General features: G+C 34.9%; 1 protein-coding gene across 1 annotated transcript; it reads left to right on the top strand.

Annotated features, from left to right (window-relative positions):
- Positions 1–3226: 3226 nt before the first annotated feature.
- Positions 3227–6698, top strand: LOC121212443 (uncharacterized). The gene is made up of 4 exons (XM_041085129.1): positions 3227–3754; positions 3893–4087; positions 5596–5777; positions 6145–6698. Exons 1-4 carry the CDS (start codon positions 3454–3456, stop codon positions 6460–6462), a joined length of 996 nt encoding a protein of 331 aa, XP_040941063.1. The 5' UTR covers positions 3227–3453; the 3' UTR covers positions 6463–6698.
- Positions 6699–16051: the final 9353 nt, after the last annotated feature.

Genomic DNA, 16051 nt, shown 5'->3' with positions numbered 1-16051 from the left:
GCAAATAACAATAGTTTTCACTACAACAAAACAACCCTACGATTGACATTTTTGGGCAGGCACTTTCTTAAGTGTCGGAATAGACTTGCCTATATATGCTTTGGCCAACTCTTGATATAAGGTTCGGGATATGCATGCCTAAGGCAACACTTAAATAAGTGTCGGTTTTATCCAACACTATGCCGACTTTTGTTATATCTTTCCCATCTATATAAAAGTGTTTGTTATATGAAAAGCTTAAGATGACTTTTTTTGGACTACGCCGACCCTTTTTTGGGTTGTTTAAATTTGTACCTTTAAGCAACACTTTTGGGTGTTGGCAAAATCTGATTATATCCCGACTTTTTAGGAAGAGTTGGGAAAATATTAACCTATCCCAACCTTTTTTATGTGCTTGCAAATATTTTATCTAACCCAATCTTTTTTGTGTTATGTTTGTCTGCTTATGATTTATCCCAACCTTTTTGAACTACGTTGTTTTAGATTTTCCCCTTCCTAAACAACTAAACTGTTTTCCCATTTACCACCAATCCAATTCCAATTTCCCCCCAAAATCAAATCCCTAAAACTACCTGCCTACCCTATTCAACCAATTTTCCCCAAAATTAAATTCCGAACAGACAAACACTGGTCATTCTAGACAATAAGAATATGTTTCATGATTTTTATTATTTGAATGAGGATCGTTGATGGAAGCTGCTTAATTCTCAGCAATATCAGCTCTTGCATGCCTGAATTGTCACCTGCTACAGCCGTAAGCCACACTCCTTTCTCCACCATTTCCACTTTCTCTCTTCTTCTTTTTTCTCATTTCATTCTTTTCCCTCTATGTCATATCAAAAAGTTGTAAAAAAATATGAGACTCAAGCCAACTATGTAAGGTGTTGGCGCATACAAGGTCTATTCCAACCTTTTTTAGGTTGCCTTAAACGGGTCTATCCCAACCTTTTCTAAATGTCCACTTTAACTAGGTCTTTGCCAGCCCTTCAATAAAGATCGGCTTATGTTGAATTATGCCGGCACTTTTTCAAAAGCGTCGTGATACTTATGCCAACTGCACAAAAGACGACGTTTTTGAAAGCGTCGGGAGAAATGCCAGGATGATCTATGCCAACCTTTTTTGCATCATCTTAAGTCCAAAAAAATATCGCAGTAAACCTGTTTTGTTGTAGTGTTTGGAAAAAAAGTGTAGATTAAGGGCATAATAGCTCTTGATTGCTTCAACCAATAATTATGGCATCTGAATAACATTAAAAAAATGAAGATACTATCTACGTTTAGCATATGAGATTGTCTAATACTTCCCAAAACAATATCACATAGCAAAATTTAATATGACTTAAAGAGCAACAACCCATCAAATTAGGATCTACTTATTGTTAAACAAAAGGAGAATGAGAATGATATATTTATCCCTTTTACTTCAACTAGATTTTCATTGACTTTTTCTTTAATTGTTGGTTGGATTGGCGCTCTACTTGAGGGTTTTCATTAGAGATTTATGATTTCTTTTTTGGGGTCTGCCAAAGGTTTTCGCTATAACCAAAGCGATTTTTTTAATTTTATCTATTTTTGGCTCAAAATTTATTAACTCAAACATTTGGGTTGACCCATTCCATTTCACAAGTAGGAATTCTTTTATTTAATTCAATACTTTTTATTGTCATGTCAGCAACCAACGGTAAAATTATTTTGAGGGACTAAAATTTTAGTTTTTTGAACTTACAGGAATTATAATATTTTTAATAATATAAACACTAAAATTATCTTTTAGTATAAATTATTGTTAAGATCACTAAATTATAGTAAATTTATGTTTTGGTCATTCAACTTCAAAAGATTACAAAATAGTTACTGAATTATTCTAAAATTTTTATTTTAGCCACCAGATTGTTAAAATCATTGTATGACATTCTCTATTCACACCATCTGCACCAATCAAAAGCTCTCATTTCCCATATCTTCTACAATTAGTTTTTTTTATGAAATGACTTTGAACGTCATGAATATGCGAACTAAAATCAAAACAGTTTTATTTTCCAATCTTTGATATTGATTGTCAGATTGACTTAGATCTATGATATATTATTCTACTTGTAAATGGGTATTGATTTACCATATCAATCGTTGAATCATCACTTGAAGCTCACTAGTCAGACTTTAAAAAGAAAAAACATAACAACCTAGTGACTTAAATAAAAACGTTCAAATATTTTAGTGATTATTTTATAATTTTTTAAAGTTAAATGATTAAAGCATAAATAAACTTATTAATAATTTAGTGATTTTGTGAGGCTTACCTATTGGTGAGCATTCAATATAAGCAAGTGAAAAAAATTCGAGTTGACGAGTCTTATTTCATCATTTTAACTCGATTTGAATTTTTTTGAATCGAGTTGAATAAATTGAAATTCAAGTCGAGTCAAATCAAATGAAATTGTTCGAGCTAAATTAAAAAATTAAACATGTCAAATAAAAATCTTGTTACAGTATAACTAATTCAATGTTTTAGCATGTAAATTTGAAAACCTTTTCAAAGTAAAATAAGAAGAAAAAAAAGAAGATATTTTAGTATGATAAACTTGAATCATTAATTAACACCCCAAAATTATTATTTTAGAAAAATATTTAAAATTTTAACCTTTTTTATATATTCTTTAGATTTTCTTTAAAAATTTTATACTCTTAAAAAAATATAAATTTTTAATTTTTTGTGTTATTTTTATTAAGAGAAACTAATTTACTTATTTTTAAAATTGAAAGGTATTAGAGGGGTATCTACACCAATTAATTATTCGAGTTATTTAAATTATAAAATTCAACTCGACCAGAACTCAAAACTCAAATTATGTATTTGAATTAATTTGAAAAAATAAAATAACTCGAATAAATGAATTCTACTAATTAAAAATTTTAAATTTCTTTTTCCATTTTTCGAATTTTGCAGGAGTAAAATCCATAGATTGGTTTATTAATTTTAGGGTAATTGATTGGATACCTAAAAGATTGGACTTTATACCAACATGGGTCCAATAAAATTTTAACGCTCATAAGAAAAATCAATGCCTAAAACCGCGTAAACCCATTGACTTTGGAAGCCTCCCCTTACTTTTTTACCCTTTTCTTCCTTTGTAAATTACAATAAATAAGATTGAAAATAAATACATCAACATGTCCACTATCACTATTATATTTGCTTTATGATTTTTTTCTTTTTTTGTGTCAATGATTCTTTTATGATTTTATTTTCAATAAAAATGAATAATAAAATCCAATAAATTGAATAATAAAAGAGGGCATTGCTGATATTTTTGGCGAAGTACAAGTCCTAAACCATAATCCCAAACTCAAACTATAAAAACAAAAAGGGAAAAACCTTTCCATCAAAGAAAAACACACACACAAAACCTTGTCCGAAACTAAAACTCTCCCAAAGTCTCCTTCTGTCTTACAATGTCTGAATCAGGCTTAACGGTGCTTGACGGAACCCATCTCCGATCATTCAATCCCTCTTTACCTGAACTTAACGGCTCCGTCAGTGGAGCTCAACTCCTTGAAATCGCCGACTCCAAAGCCTCCACCTCTCTCTTTGGCCTCTCATTGCCTCAAAACCTTAAGGCTTCCGCTCTTTCTCGTGTCATCGCGGGACCCGGTGATCATGCTGACGTCACTTTCCGGCAAACAGAGCTCGAAAAAGATAAAGCATCCAAGTTTCTCTCTGATTACATCTCTGCCATTGCTGATGAGTTGAAAGGTAAAGGAGGATTAAGTCAATTTTGATTACTTAATAGTTAAGATTTAAAAAAAAAAACGAACCTTAAACTTTTTATTGATTTTTTGATCTGGGTTATTTTGATTTAAATTATTGCTTTTTTTGGGTTGATTTGCTTAGATGATCCATTAGTGGTGTCAATACTGGATGGGAATACTTTGAAGATGTTTTTGGAGGATGAAGATGATTATGCTATGTTAGCAGAGAATTTGTTTACTGATATGGATATAGAAGATAAAGGGAAGATTTGCAAGAATGAGCTGAGAAATGCACTTGTTCATATGGGTGTTGAAATGGGGATCCCTCCTTTTTCAGGTTCCTCTTCCCATTTCCAAATCATTTTTTCTTATGTTGTTTTGATGTATCAATTTGTCTTTTCAACTTTTGATATGGTGATCCTATTGAATGCACATGGTGAAACTCATTTATAGATCAATAAGGTCTTTCTTTGATCACTTCCTTGCACCCTCTTGTGTCCGACCGCATCATCCCTCATTTTAGATGGAATGTTTGACACCGTAAGTTCACCACCAGAATGAGATGCTACGTGGGAATTGGACTTCTTACACGTTATGAAGTTTTCATGCAGCAAAAACTCGAACATCGTATTCATGGATTTAACTCAGTTCATGTATACAAGAGTCATTTATGGATCAAATGAGGTCTGTGATCTCTTCCCTGTGTCCACTTGTGCCCATTACCCATCACTTTTTAACCATAAATTGAACAACATAATGACAATTGCTATGAGAAAAGGATTACTTACACATTTTGAAGTGTTTATGCAAAAAAAAAAATGGAGCTTAATGTTCATTGATTTAACTTGGTTCAAGCGCATGGGTTCTGTCCGGCATCATCATTATGACTAAAAGTTCAGACATGAAAGTCTCTTGCTGTCCTTCTCTTTCTTTCCTTTCTGAGATGTTATTGCCTTTGCAATTAGGCAAAAAATTAAATAAGAAGTGCATGTCCCGTTTCGGTGGGTGACTCTCCTAGTATTGGAATCTTATTTATGTCTATTGGGAGATAATAAGTATTTAGAATATTAATTCTTGACTTCATTCAATAATCAAAAGCTTAGATTAGATTCAATCATTTCCTTTATAATGTTGGAGTTGTCAGTCTATTGTACATTATGTATCACATTGTGTCAAATTACCGTTATTGAGTTCTCTTAATGCTCTTGCATGGGTGTGTTGTGGTATTTCACTTTGCTATGGTAGCACCAATACACTATAGAAAATCTGCATTCTAACTGGAATGTATGATTAATGATAGCATATCATTATGTAAATCCATGGCAAGCAAGCACCTTCCCCATTATCAATCTCTTTAGAAAGCCCCTTAATGAATCTTGCGTGAATGGCTTATGAATGTTTGATGTTTCCCTTTACTTTTGCCCGATTGATTAGCCTTAGCAAAACCCTGATAAAAACCATCATCCTAACTCGAATGAATGATGAATGATTGCAACTTGCTGTGTAAATCAGTGAGAAAGTACGCATTCATTCTAGAGCAGCCGGACCAACTGGCAGTAGTAGCGCATGAGAGATGCCTTTAGTCAAATAGCTTGTAAAACAAGTACTAATTAGCGGTTTTCCTGTGGGTTTGTCAGTTTCCATGCTGTAACAGATAGTGTGATTCAAGGAGATTTTCAAGTACGAAGTGAACATTTTATGTTAAACTCCAAAGCAAGAATCTTATTCTGTTCAGCATTACAGTTGCAGTTTCTAATCCAGTGTTTAAAGATATGTTATCAATAGTCATTCATTGATGTCATAAAATTCTAATCTTTGTGTTCGTTCCGAATGTTGTTTGGACAGAATTTCCTCTGCTAAATGACATATTAAAAAAGCATGGGGACGAGGGGGAAGAAGAACTGGGCCAAGCACAATTTGCTGAATTACTTCAGCCAATTCTGCAGGAAACAGCTGATGCATTGTCTGAAAACCATGTTGTTATCATACATAATGTCAAGGTTGTCAATGGTTCTAAGCTAAGAAAGGTAGATCACGAACTCGATCTTTTCTTTGTTATATTTGTAATAATACAGAGATTGAAGAGCATATACTTTTTTGAAATTCTTCATGTAATTACTACTTCAACATTTTTTATCATTTCCAATTGGGTAAAAAAGAAGAAGAGGTTTTTCATAAAGTGGGAAGAAAATTGAACATGTATTCAGCACTTACACTCGAGTCCAAATAACATAAGAGTGGAAAAACTTGGTTATAATTTTGGAAACCTTAGAATGTGAATGATTAATATAACTGATCCCGTTTAGTAGGAGAATTGATAGGTAATTATTGTTAGGAATTATCAAGTTGTCGAACACAAGGGTGAATTCTGATGTCTAAGTTTACAAATTGCAGCTCTTGGCAGACAAGAAGCAATTCGACAATGTTGTAGAGAGAGTTTTGCAGGAAACAAAGAGCGGAAAAGATGGGCTGCAGAAGACAACAGAGCTAATCAGGAGTTTCTTCGAGAAACTTGGAAAGAATTTCGGCTTGCCACCATCAGAATCTAATGACGCTGTGATTCTTCTCTACGATGCAGTCTTTTCTGAAGTAGAAAATGAGAAGAGTGTTGTGAAAGCGGACAATGAATTCAGGGAATACATGAAAGACGTCCTCAAGAAGTTTGCAGAAAAGCTTGAAGATAATCCCATCTATTGTGACCTTGATGATTAAGGGAGTGATTTAACAATGGATCCAGTTCTTCGGGTGATGGAGGCTGTTCATATTTATCCGGCATTTGCTCCTCCCCACTGGGATTCTTATGTTTATAATTATATGCTTAAATATATTGTATGTATACCTGATGATGAGGTCTATGTTGCGTCTTTGATTCACAAACTAGCTTTACCTTCACGGCTAAATCACATTACAGCAGTATAAATAATGATTTCATGGCTATTTCGGATTTACCATGGTCTTGATTAAGTGTGAAAAGGTGTACAGGTGATAACTGGTGAAAAACACAGATTGGCATCACTACTCATCAATAGTGTAAGACCTAAATTTTGCCCGGGACCCAATAAAACCAAACCCGAATTAAACCTAGCCTATTATCCAGTTACAAGCCCAAACCCAATTTTGGCCCAACCTAATCCCAACCCAAACACAAAAAATAAATAAATAAATAAATAAATAAAAACCTTGGCCACCTACTCCACCACCTTTGTTGGCCACCCACCTTGGCCACCAACTCCACCACCATTGGCCACCTAAACCACCCCAACCACTCCACTTGTAAAATTTTGCTATAAAAGCCATTCAAGACTTTGTTTTTAGGAGGGGGGTTTTTGGTTTTTTGGAGAAGGATTGTTCTTTGTTTTGGAGGAGGTTTTTTTTGTTTTTTGGAGGTGTTTTTTTTTGTTTTTTTGGAAAAAAGGTTATTTTTGTTTCTTGGAAAGGCTAGTTTTTGGAGATTAATCAAAGATCAAAGCAAAAGAGGTTTCTTTTGTCTATTCTTATCTTTAGTTCTTTGTTTGTTTATTGTTTTCCTTTCAATTTTATTTTGTTTTTTTATACGAAAGTAAAAATAAAAGTAAAAAGCTTACCCATATTTTCATTATCGAAAAAGGTTTTTTGAGGTCCGGCCGCCGTGTACGGTGGCGCCGATGGCGGCCCGTGGGGGTCCATGACCGAAGCAAAGCCGGACCAACGGCCGGATTTAGAAAAGAGGGAGAAAGAGAGTTGAGAGCTTTGTTTTATTATTTTATTATTTTTACTATTATTTATATTATTATTATTTCTCATGTATATATTATTATTTATATTATTATATTATATATGCCCTCTCCATATTTATTTATATTATTACTATCATTATTGTTACTTTTATTATTTTTATTTCTAACTACTATTATTATATATATGTATTATTGTTTGTATTATTATTATTATCACCCCTATTGTTATTACTTTACTTTTGTATTCTAATATATTATTAATATTACTCATATTTTTATTATTTTTGCTATCACTATTACTATTATATATTAGTGTATATTTTTATGTATATATATATTTTATATATAGGATTATTTTTTATTACTTTAATTTAATATTTTTATTATATTTGCTTTTTGTATTTCTATATTTATTATTATATAGTAGTGTGTATTTCTATTATATACATATATATATTTATATATAGTATTATTGTTTACTTTACTTTAATATTATTCTTATTATCATTATATCCAACCCAATAATAATTCTTTCATAAAAGTAATATTCCGTATTTGGTAATTCGAGACAATCGTGCCCTAACTTATTGGGTTTCGATTTTTCTCCTTTAACCTAAATAACGGAATACTCTTTTAAATCGCGACATGAGTTTTGAAAAATGCTTATTCTCGGAGATACGAGGTGTTGTTCCCTAACTTACTGGGTATGGCATTTCGTTACCTCGAAATAAGATTTTTGCAAGTAAAGGCAATATTCGGTGTTTGGGAATTCGAGGAAACGTGCCCTAACTTACTGGGTTTCGATTTTCCTCGTTCACCTTAACTAACTGAATAACGTTTTGAAATACACTAATTTTTATATAAAAGGCAAGCTCGTTCTCGAAAATTCAAGATGTCGTGTCCTAACTTACTGGATGTGACATTTTATATTGTGAGACGAGAAGGTCCTTAACATTTGAGCATTTTCTTTACAAAGAGGGATCGTATTTTAAATTCTTTCAAGTTTTCAAATTTTCGACACTAAGACACTAATTAATCAACTAGGTACCAATTTTGGGCGTATCGAGGGTGCTAATCCTTCCTCGTGCGTAACCGACTCCCGAACTCATTTTTCTGAATTTCGTAGACCAAAATCGTTGTTTTAATAAAATTAAATCATTTATTAAAAACAACCACTTTTTGAGGTGACCCGATCACACCTCGTCAAAAAAGGATTGGTGGCGACTCCCGTTTTCATTCTTTTTTTCAAAATCCAAGTCGACCCCGTTTTCATCCAAAAAATGGTGTCAACAGCTTGGCGACTCCGCTGGGGACATGAGAGAGTCAAGCCATGTGTTGATTATTTCTTGTCTTTTTGTCGAAAGTTGAAAATTCGATTTAAATTTACGATCCTCTCATTGCATCTCTTTTGTTTTGAGTTATATTTTTATCGTGTTCTGAATTTTATTTTATACCTCTGCACATTGCATTGCATGACCGCTGGTCATACCCTTTTAAGTGGGAGTGAGAAACTACGCCTTCGTGAGGTTTTCACCTCCGCATGGGATAGTGAATCGCTTCCGGGATACATCCGTACCTATGTCTTCGTGAGATTTTCATCTCCGCATGGCCATAGGGAAATGTATTCCCCTGAACTGAACTCGGTCCGCATGAGCCTATAATGGGTGAGGATCGAGAAATCTGCTGGTTCGGGTACCCTTACTTTAGAACCAAACCTCATGTAGTGAACCTTAGGAGCCCACCCTAGGTAGAACCACTTCGAACCCCTAGTATTCACCCAAATAGGTGTTCTATTTATTCTTGCTTGCTTTTGCTTTGTACTAACATGTTTTCTTTTTGTTATGATTGCATTGCATTTTCATCATAAAAAGAGGTGCTGATTCACGTTCAATTGCTAAATAGAGAGCTTGTCATAAGAAAATGGGTTTCTTGATAAAGTGGATGACGATACGGTTGTCCTAATACGGTCCGAGAAGATATAACAAAAGAAGGATGATAGTTCAGTAGAGGACTATACGACTTTGCCTCGTTGCCTGAAGACTCAATATGACAAAGATTATTCGAGAACCGCTAAACTTTTTAAAGAGAAGCCAACGAGCATCACAAGGATGAGTGAGTAACGAGTCGCGGCCTGGATCAAAAAAAAAGAGAGATAGAAGAGATGTTCCTTTTAAAGAGTTCGTGAGATTTATCTTAACGCTCGAATGAAGAAGAGGATCGAATGTCTCCGCATATGAGGGCAAAGTCGTATATATATATCCGTTTTATGTAAAGAGATTTATTTTCTAGTAAAGTTGTTCTAATAGAATTGAACCAAGAATCAACATCTCTTTTTTGCATTCATGCATCAACATTACATTTCATCGCATGCAATAAATTTACTAAAATCCAAAAATACGCATTCATGCATCAACATTACATTTCATCGCATGCAATAAATTTCCTAAAATCCAAAAATACGCATTCATGCATCAACATTACGTTTCATTGCATACAGTAAATTTCCTAAAATCCAAAAGTACGTCGAGTTTAGAACTCTAGTACAGAACTAGATGGATGATAAAGAATTGGAATTATTTGAATATATCGATGGTTCGAAAGGTGAAGATGTTTGTGCCTTTGAAGAAGAACTAAAAAAATGAAAAAGCCTATCATGAATTTGTTTCTACATCCCTAGAGGCATTCAAAACAACTGGACTGTGGAGGAGATTCTTGTAATTTTTAGGGCCATTTCAGAGTAACATTCGGAACGCTCTTATTGCTCTAAGCCTAGGAGCAATAGAAAATCCTTTTGTGAAAAAGGCGTATGTCCACATTTTTTTTATTTCAATGAAATGCATCTTTGTGTCTGGTTTTGGCAAATATTCTTTTGTTCCTTCCATTTCATTCAAACTCATACTACACAGATAATTACCCTTTGATTCATTTGTCCTTTGAGTCTTCTTTCGTCCCTAGAATAGGTCTCCAAATATCAATGATATGAGCGACACTACTATTGACTCAGAATCTTCTTTTGAGCAAGATATGTGTCTAGGGGAACTTCAAGACTTCGAAGATGATCGAGACTGTAATTTATCTCCTGATTTATTAAGGATGGTAGAGTAAGTCGAAAAGCAAATCCTACCTTACAAAAAAATCAGTTGGAAATTGTGAGCTTAGGAGAAGAGAAAAAGGTGAAGATCAGAGCCTGTATCACCGCAGAGACGAAGCGAGATGTCATTGAGTTACTCCAAGAATTCAAAGATGTTTTCACATTATCAAGATATGCTTGAGCTACAAAGACGTATGGACGCCCTTAAGGAAAAGAAGATCTTGGAAGAGGTCTATACGGGTGTCTGAGGAACACATGCATTGATTTTGCAATGGCCAAGTGAATCATGAGATATGGGTACTTCTGGTCCACCATGGAAGGGGATTGCATAAGTTATACCAAGAAACGCCACAAGGGCCAAATTTACGGGGACAAAATTCATGTACCTCCATCTATTCATGTTATGACTTTTCCATGACCTTTCTCTATGTGGGGGCATGAAGGTCATTGGGCTAATCTCGCCAAAAGCTTCTAGCGGTCTTCGAGTCATCTTTGTAGTCATCGATTACTTCATTAGGTGGGTGGAAGCTGCTTCATATGCCAATATCACAAAGCTGACAATCAACAAATTTCTTGAAGAATCATATATCAATATGAAATGCCAAAAAGGATCATATTAGACAATGCATTGAATTTGAGCAACCGCACGACATCAGAAGTTTGCAGTTTGTTCAAGATTAACATCATGTCGCCTCAAAATGAACAGTTCAGTGGAGGCAAAAACAAAAAAAAACAAAAAAAGAGCAAAAAAGCAAAAAAAGCAAAAAAAGTAAAAAAAACGAGAAAACAAAAGCAAAAAAAAAACAAAAATAAAAGAATAAAAGAATAAAAAAATAAGAAAAAAAAACCTCTACCGGGGCAACTCATTTCTCAATGGCATAGGGACAGTTTTACCCATTGAAGTTGATATTTCTTCCCTTCGAGCCTTGTCAAAGTTGAAGTTGGATGAAGTAGAATGGATCCAGGTCCGATATAATTGAAGAGAAAAGGTTAAAAGCTATCCGTCATGGTCAAATGTGACAAAAGCGAATGATGCAAGTTCACCAAAAGGTTTACCCAGAGAATTCTATGAGGAGCACATAATATCGAGAATAACCTTCCTATACAAAGGGGACTTCAGAAGAAAGTAGATGCCGAACTGGAAAGGGCCTTATGTGGAGGGCCTTATCTAAAAAGCGTCGATATTGACCAGGATGGATGGCAAGAACCTGCCTAATCTTGAAAATTCTGATTCAAGCAATAAACACTTCACTTGAAAAAAACGAAAAAAAACAAAAAAACAAAAAAAGAAAAGAAAAAAAGAAAAAGGAGAGGCCAATGTGAAAACCCGCAAAGGGCGCCTTGAGACCAAAGGGGTATTAAATTGAAAACCCAAGAATGGGCAGTTCAAATTTTGATCAAAGGTGGGGCATGCAGTAATCTTGCCCTCTCCGAATTAATAAGAATGAGAGATGCTACATCTTGGGCATCAACAAAGTCGTCTAGGACTTCTAGACACATATCAAGTTTAAAAGGATCCTCAAGAAGTTTGAGGCAGAGAAGCTCATGCTATGATATCTGGGGCACCTATTTCCATTTTATTCATTTTTGTATTTTTGACAAAATACGCCATCTTGATTAATTTATTCTCATTTTGTATTCTAGCAAAATTTGCTATCTTGATTAATTTGTTCATTTAGAGCTTTGCTCTCAACAAATTTCCATCTTATCCATTGTGATAATCTTTTTCATCTTATACATCTCGTATCTCAGCAAAATTTGCTATCTTGATTGATTTGTTTGTTTATAGCTTTGCTTTCAACAAAATTTCATTTTGTCCATTTTGATAATCTTTTTCAAGCATTTTTCATTGAAATAACGATTAATGGACTGACAATACACATACAGAAGGAGTTCTGCATATTAGTCTGAAAGTTTCTAAATAATACGAGGACCTGAAACAGGACTATTGTTTAGAACTAACCAAACCTAAGGGTTGGAAACATTTGAGAAATGATAGTCTAAATAGCGTCTATTTCTTTAGGTTTTCTGTCAAAGGTACTGGCTGAACAAGAAGGCATCAGTGATAGGACCTTGATGAACAATGAGGAATGACAACCTAAGCATTAAAAATGGATCATTCTCATGACATTCTACAAATATAATACATACACATCTAGTTAGGAGCATTTGATTCATTCTGATCATGTCATCCTAAACACTAGGCGTAAATAGGTCCTATCTTCCTATATTGATAGGAAGTGGATCGAAGATGCAAATCTTGCCTTCCTGCATTGACAGCGAAGCAGATCGAAGACAAACCTTGCCTCTCTCGTTTGTAGCAGAGCAGGTTGAATATTGCAGATCTTGCCTTCCTGTATTTGGCAGTGAAGCAGATCGAAGATGGCAGATTTTACCTCCCTATGACTATAGTGGAGTACATTGAAGCCGATAACTCTATCTCCCTGTATTTGGCAGTGGAATAGATTGAAGATTGCAGATCTTGCCTTTCTGTATTTGGCAGCGAAGCAGATCGAAGATGGCAGATTTTACCTCCCTGACCACATTGGAGTACATTGAAGCCGATAACTCTATCTCCCTGTATTTGGCAGTGGAATAGATTGAAGATTGCAGATCTTGCCTTCCTGTATTTGGTAGCGAAGCAGATCGAAGATGGCAGATTTTACCTCCCTGACTACAGTGGAGTACATTGAAGCCGATAACTCTATCTCCCTGTATTTGGCAGTGGAATAGATTGAAGATTGCAGATCTTGCCTTCCTGTATTTGGCAGCGAAGCAGGTCGAAGATGGCGGATTTTACCTCCCTGACTACAGTGGAGTACATTGAAGCCGATAACTCTATCTCCCTGTATTTGGCAGTGGAGTAGATTGAATATTGCAGATCTTGCCTTCCTGTATTTGGCAGCGAAGCAGATCAAAGATGGCAGATTTTACCTCCCTGACTACAGTGGAGTACATTGAAGCCGATAACTCTATCTCCCTGTATTTGGCAGTGGAATAGACTGAAGATTTACAGATCTTAACCCCCTAAGCAGTAGGGAAACAGATCAAAGATGATGGGCTTTAACCCCTTAAGCAGTAGGGTAACAAGCCGAATTTACAAGCCTTAAACCCCTAAGCAGTAGGGTAACTGGCTGAAGATTTACAGATCTTAACCCCCTAAGCAGTAGGGAAATAGATAAAAAATGATGGGCTTTAACCCCCTAAGCAGTAGGGTAACAAGCCGAATTTACAAACCTTAAACCCGTAAGCAGTAGGGTAACAGGCTGAAAATTTACAAATCTTAACCCCCTAACCAGTAGGGTAACAGGTTGAATTTACAGATCTTAACCCCTTAAGCAGTTGGGAAATAGATCGAAGATGATGGGCCTTAAACCCCTAAGTAGTAGGGTAACAGGTTGGAAATTACAAATTTCCTTTTCCCTGAAATGGCATTGGAGCGGCTAAAAGCCACAGCAGATCTCCTTGAAGTTTCAGAGGATCTTTTCTTCCTGAAATGGCGTTGGAGCGGCTAAAAGCCACAACAGATCTCCTTGAAGTTTCAGCAAACCTCTTCTTCCAGAAATGGCATTGGAGAGGCTAAAAGCCACAGCAGATCTCCTTGAAGTTTGAGTGGAAGAATATCAAAACAAGTCTTATCTCCCTGAAGTTGCAGAGGAGCAGACCGAAGTAGCAGATCTGACATTCCTGTGCTTACAGTGAAGCAGATCCTAGATTTCAGCATGGCATCCCTGTACTTATAGGGAACAAGTTGAAGATTTTAGCATGGCATCCCTGTGCTTATAGGGAACAAGTTGAAAACATCAGATTTGGCATTCCTGTGCTTATAGGGAACAAGTTGAAAACATCAGATTTGGCATCCCTGTGCTTATAGGGAACGGATCGAAGATAGCAGATCTGACATTCCTGTGCTTACAGTGAAGCAGATCAAAGATTTCAGCATGGCATCCCTGTGCTTATAGGGAACAAGTTGAAACATCAGATTTGGCATCCCTGTGCTTATAGGGAACAAGTTGAAAACAACAGATTTGGCATCCCTGTGCTTATAAGGAACGGATCGAAGATAACAGATCTGACATTCCTGTGCTTACAGTGAACTAGATCGAAGATTTCAGCATGACATCCCTGTGCTTATAGGGAACAAGTTGAAAACAGCAGATTTGGGATCCCTGTGCTTATAAGGAACGGATCGAAGATAGCAAATTTGACATTCCTGTGCTTACAGTGAAGCAGATCAAAGATAGCGGATATCGCCTTCCTGAGTTGCAATAAAGCAGATTGAAGCCGTCAAGAGGCCATTTTAAAGAAGATCAAGAACTCAAGACTCGGCGAGCCCTGGCAAAATTGGTCTTTTTGTAGTCTTTGCTCCATTCTCGTTACACGATAATGAGCAAAGAGGGGCAGCTGTAAGACCTAAATTTTGCCCGGGACCCAATAAAACCAAACCCGAATTAAACCTAGCCTATTATCCAGTTACAAGCCCAAACCCAATTTTGGCCCAACCTAATCCCAACCCAAACACAAAAAATAAATAAATAAATAAATAAATAAATAAAAACCTTGGCCACCTACTCCACCACCTTTGTTGGCCACCCACCTTGGCCACCAACTCCACCACCATTGGCCACCTAAACCACCCCAACCACTCCACTTGTAAAATTTGGCTATAAAAGCCATTCAAGACTTTGTTTTTAGGAGGGGGGTTTTTGGTTTTTTGGAGAAGGATTGTTCTTTGTTTTGGAGGAGGTTTTTTTTTGTTTTTTGGAGGTGTTTTTTTTTGGTTTTTTTGGAAAAAAAGGTTATTTTTGTTTCTTGGAAAGGCTAGTTTTTGGAGATTAATCAAAGATCAAAGCAAAAGAGGTTTCTTTTGTCTATTCTTATCTTTAGTTCTTTGTTTGTTTATTGTTTTCCTTTCAATTTTATTTTGTTTTTTTATACGAAAGTAAAAATAAAAGTAAAAAGCTTACCCATATTTTCATTATCGAAAAAGGTTTTTTTGAGGTCCGGCCGCCGTGTACGGTGGCGCCGATGGCGGCCCGTGGGGGTCCATGACCGAAGCAAAGCCGGACCAACGGCCGGATTTAGAAAAGAGGGAGAAAGAGAGTTGAGAGCTTTGTTTTATTATTTTATTATTTTTACTATTATTTATATTATTATTATTTCTCATGTATATATTATTATTTATATTATTATATTATATATGCCCTCTCCATATTTATTTATATTATTACTATCATTATTGTTACTTTTATTATTTTTTATTTCTAACTACTATTATTATATATATGTATTATTGTTTGTATTATTATTATTATCACCCCTATTGTTATTACTTTACTTTTGTATTCTAATATATTATTAATATTACTCATATTTTTATTATTTTTGCTATCACTATTACTATTATATATTAGTGTATATTTTTATGTATATATATATTTTATATATAGGATTATTTTTTATTACTTTAATTTAATATTTTTATTATATTTGC

The sequence above is a fragment of the Gossypium hirsutum genome, chromosome A13 (assembly GCF_007990345.1).
Source record: "Gossypium hirsutum isolate 1008001.06 chromosome A13, Gossypium_hirsutum_v2.1, whole genome shotgun sequence".
NCBI classification, from domain to species: Eukaryota; Viridiplantae; Streptophyta; class Magnoliopsida; order Malvales; family Malvaceae; genus Gossypium; species Gossypium hirsutum.
This window is presented reverse-complemented; position numbering and strand designations above follow the sequence as displayed.

Coding starts and splice junctions, on each gene's coding strand:
- LOC121212443 (XM_041085129.1), top strand. CDS start 3,454: ATGTCTGAATCAGGCTTAACGGTGCTTGACGGAACCCATCTCCGATCA. Junction 3,755..3,892: donor CATTGCTGATGAGTTGAAAG/GTAAAGGAGGAT, acceptor TGATTTGCTTAG/ATGATCCATTAGTGGTGTCA. Junction 5,778..6,144: donor ATGGTTCTAAGCTAAGAAAG/GTAGATCACGAA, acceptor TACAAATTGCAG/CTCTTGGCAGACAAGAAGCA.